This window comes from Camellia sinensis, chromosome 9 (assembly GCF_055761805.1).
Source record: "Camellia sinensis isolate YWXY chromosome 9, ASM5576180v1, whole genome shotgun sequence".
Taxonomy (NCBI): Eukaryota; Viridiplantae; Streptophyta; class Magnoliopsida; order Ericales; family Theaceae; genus Camellia; species Camellia sinensis.
This window is the reverse complement of record NC_138969.1, coordinates 57610827-57615362: the sequence shown is the minus strand read 5'-3', so window position 1 is coordinate 57615362 and position 4536 is coordinate 57610827. Positions and strand designations below refer to the sequence as shown.

At 34.1% G+C, this 4536-nt stretch overlaps 1 protein-coding gene across 1 annotated transcript; it reads left to right on the top strand.

Moving 5' to 3' along the window:
• Positions 1-2452: 2452 nt before the first annotated feature.
• Positions 2453-3763, top strand: LOC145799448 (uncharacterized). Its single transcript, XM_082889034.1, has 2 exons — positions 2453-2473; positions 2585-3763. Exons 1-2 carry the CDS (start codon positions 2453-2455, stop codon positions 3761-3763), a joined length of 1200 nt encoding a protein of 399 aa, XP_082745160.1.
• The last annotated feature ends 773 nt before the right edge of the window (positions 3764-4536 follow it).

Genomic DNA, 4536 nt, shown 5'->3' with positions numbered 1-4536 from the left:
TCTCGATTTTCTATGTTGAAAACTGTGTAAACCGACCTGAACCGACATAGATGTGTGTATATATTAGTATTATATAGGTCTGCAGATTTGTAAATTATTTATTAGTAAATTATATTAGATTTCCAAGAATGAGAACATAGCTGGCGCCCTATCTCTTTGGTTTGCAAGACTGAAATGATAACTAGAGCCTTGTCTCTTAGATTTCCAAGACATGATTCTTTCCAACCTTTGTCAAGTCTGACTTCCTATATCTCTCTGTCTCTAACCACTTGTGTCTCTCTCACCATCTCTCTCTAAACTGTTCATCTCTCTCTCTCTCTAAATTGTTTGGCCTTGTTTGATTTGTATTTGAGAAATATGTTTTGAAATAAAAAGTACGAAAATTTGTTTAGTTTGATTTTTTTTTCAAAAGATATTTTGAAAAATTATTTTGAGAGAGAGTTTTGAAAAAAGTGATTGATTTGATGTATATGAGCAGGGGCGGCTTCACGGCATCCACAGCTGAATACCCTCAAATTTGAAATTTTAATTTATTTTTATTTTTTTTTTGGGGGTTTAGTTTAGTTTTGAATACCCAATCCAAAATTTGAATACCAAATCCAAGATGGTTGAATACCCTCTTACCCACTTGGCCCATTTGTCTAAACAAATAATGAAATCTCTAGCCCACTTAGCTACTTAGCCCATTTGCCAAAACAAATAACCCTCTAGCCCACTTAGCCCCTTAGCTCATTTGCCTAAACAAATAATAAAACCCAAAAGAATTTGCTGCTTGAAAGAATAAAGTCAAAAAGTGTAGTTAGTTAGGGCAAAAAGTGTAGTTAGGGCACAAATTTGCTGCTTAGGGGAGGCTCAACGCTACTGTCGTTTTGTCTCTCTCAATCTCTCCCTCTCTTTTCGCGGCCCCCCTTCTCTCTTTCTGTGGGTGGTCCCCCTCTGTCTTTCATTGTTGCCCATGGAATATGGATCATGGATGTTGGTATTGAATGAAGATGAAGTGGTTGCTATCATGCTTTGCTGTTGCTGACTGATTGTTAAGAAAAAGGCAAAAAGAAATTTGGGAATTATATCATCAGGTATTATTTTTTTATCTCTATAATATTAAAATTTATTTAAACTTGATACTATAAACAAAACCTTCCATCCATATATAATTAATTTTATAGTTATGCATGTTAATATAATATTGGGGGATTATACTTTGTTGTCATCAGGTATAATATTTTTTTAAGTTTCTTCACTTTATTTGTTTTAAAAATTAAATAGGAGCTGAAATTTTATAATCAATTTATTTATACTCTTGTAGTTATTTTTTTTCTATGGTTTATTTAGATAGCTCTGTTTTTTGTGTGGATATTTTTAGGTGCATCCTACTCTTTTGTTTAGTTCTCGAATTATGGACAAATTTCTGAAAAGAAAATCAACTATTGTACAAGATTCATCTCAATCCCAAGAAACTTGTGATAATAGTCACATTCAAGATTCTTCGAAGTGAATTCGTGTTGACTTGAACAACCTTCCTTCTGATCCAGGATTACGATCAAAAATTGTGTCATATCATCCTAATGATAGGGACGAAATAAGGAGAACATATTTACAAAAAGGACCCTATCAACCTCTTAGCCACAATTTCCCTCAAAGAGATATTAGTGGAGTTATGCGTCGATTTAATTTTGCTTGGTTTAAAGAATACAAGAATTGGTTGGAATATAGTATTGAAAAAGATGCAGCATTTTGTTTATGTTGTTACTTGTTTAGACCCGATTTAGGAAAGGGATGTGATACTTTTGTGACAGAGGGATTTAAAATTTGGAATATGAAAAACAAGTTACAAATTCATGTTGGAGGTGTTAATAGTGCTCACAACCAAGGTGTGAAGAAGTGTGAAGATCTTATGAAGCAAAAGCAACACATTCAAAGTGTTTTTCTTAAGCAGTCAAATCAAGAAAAAATTGAATATCGGACTCGCTTAAATGCAACTGTTGATTGCATACGATTCCTTTTGCGTCGAGGGTTGGCTTTTCATGGTCATGATGAATCTGATGATTCAAGGGATAAAGGAAATTTCTTTGAACTTCTACAATTTTTGGCGGATCATAATGAATCTATCAATAAAGTTGTATTGGGGAATACTTCAAAAAATAATAAGCTAACTCACCATGATATTCAGAAAGACATTGTGAATGCTGCTGCATGTGAGACTATCAATGCTATCATAAAGGATTTGGACAATGAGTTTTTTTCAATTTTAGTTGATGAGTCTCATGACATATCAGTTAAAGAACAAATGGCAGTTGTTCTACGTTATGTGGACAAAAAGGGCATTATTATAGAGCGGTTTCTTGTATTGTACATGTATCAAATACAACCGCTTTATCACTTAAAGCAGCAATTGAATCCTTATTTTGTCGACATGGATTGAGTATATCAAAACTACGAGGGCAAGGCTATAATGGAGCCAGCAATCTGCAAGGTGAATTCAATGGTCTTAAAGCTTTAATTTTGAGGGAGAATAAATCTGCATTTTTATGTTCATTGCTTTGCCCATCAACTTCAATTGACTTTTGTAGCTATTGCTAAAAAGCACATTGACGTTGCTGAACTTTTTTGCTCTGTTGCTAACATAGTGAATGTTGTTGGTGGCTCTTGCAAGAGACGAGATGCTCTCAGAGATGCGCAATTTGCTAAAATAACAGAAGCACTAGACAGTGGTGAACTTAGAAGTGGGCGAGGTTTGAATCAAGAGGCTAGTCTTAAACGTGCTGGTGATACACGTTGGGGATCACATTTTGGGACAATTATCTACTTGATTTTGATGTTCTCTTCTTCGATTGATGTACTTGAGATTATTGAAGAGGATGGCTTACAACCCGAGCAAAGAGTTGAAGCTCATTCTATCATGAAGTTAATGCTATCTTTTGAATTTGCCTTCACTTTACACTTGATGAAAAATATTTTAGGGATTACAAATGAGTTGTCGTTAGCATTGCAAAAGAAAAATCAAGATATTGTCAATGCTATGACACTTGTTAAAGTATCTAAGCAACGATTGCAGATGATGAGAGATGATGAATGGGAATCTTTATTGACTGAAGTGTCTTCATTTTGTAACAAACATGAGATTTCTATTCCAAATATGGATGAAATATTTGTAGTTAGTGGGCGGCCACGACGCAAAGCTCTACAAATTGCAAATTTACATCATTATCAAGTTGAGCTATTCTACGCAGTCTTAGATATACAACTTCAAGAGCTTAACAATCGCTTTTCAGAAGCAAATACTGAGTTACTTCTTTGTATGGCTTGCTTGAATCCTAGTAAATCATTCTTTGCTTTTGATAAACATAAGTTGATTCGTCTTGCAGAGTTCTATCCATATGATTTTTCTGCAACAGATTTAATGGTCCTTGACCTCCAATTTCAAAACTACATTGTTGATATGCGCTTAAGTGAAGACTTTTTAGAACTTAAAGGAGTTGGTGATCTTGCTATAAAGTTGGTGGAGACAGATAAACATGTGATATATCTATTAGTCTATTTGCTTGTGAAATTAGCATTGACTCTACCTGTCGCGACAGCAATAGTGGAAAGAAGTTTTTCAGCAATGAAGTATATAAAGAGTAATTTGCGTAACCGAATGGGAGATCAGTGGATGAATGATTGTTTGGTTACATACATTGAAAGAGATGTATTTGATAGCATTGATAATGAGGAGATTATGCAACGTTTTCAAAATATGAAATCTCGTCGAGGGCAATTGTAATATTTTATCTAATTGCAAGTTGTTTTGATGGCAATTGTAATATTTTATCTAATTGCAAGTTATTTTTTTGTCAAAACTTTAATATTAATATATTAGAGTTCTCTTTTATATTTGTTTTTTTAATACAGTTGTTAGATTTTAAGTTACTTAATGAATACCCTGATTAAAATTCCTGGAGCCGCCACTGTTCAGAAGTGGATTCATGCCCAATCGGGCCCGAACCAACCCGTGTACAGCCCTAGCGCCTACGACATAGCCTTTGTTTGGGATATGGGTTGGCGTTTTGGCTTTTTAATTTTTTGGCTATTTTAACTTAGAGTTAAAAAGTCTCGTTTGGGATAGGTTTTCTGGCTTTTTTAACTTTTATGAAAAAAAAATAAAATGATTATGGTTTAGACGTAATATTTTATATTATTGACTTTTTAACCTATTTTATTTTTTTAAACTATTTTAGCCCAGGCTTTTTATGCCAAACATAGCCCTCATGCCCCTAGTTGGGACAATACCGTCCGCGGTAAACATCTCGCGCCTGTGATCATTCTGTGTAAAAGAATCCTATTTAACATTACAGTCGCGACCGCGACCTAGTTTTCTCATCTGTGCATCATCTTCTTGCTCTTGTGCATCTAGGGTTTGGTTATACTTTTATTCTCATCATTTTCCCATGATTTCTGAGTAATATCTTCTTTTCCCATGTTGATTTCTTTGAGTTTTGATGCTATTTTGGTTTTTAGTATTTTTTTACACCCTAGATTTTTTTTCCTCTCTCTCTC

Coding starts and splice junctions, on each gene's coding strand:
- LOC145799448 (XM_082889034.1), top strand. CDS start 2,453: ATGGAGCCAGCAATCTGCAAG. Junction 2,474..2,584: donor TGGAGCCAGCAATCTGCAAG/GTGAATTCAATG, acceptor ATTGCTAAAAAG/CACATTGACGTTGCTGAACT.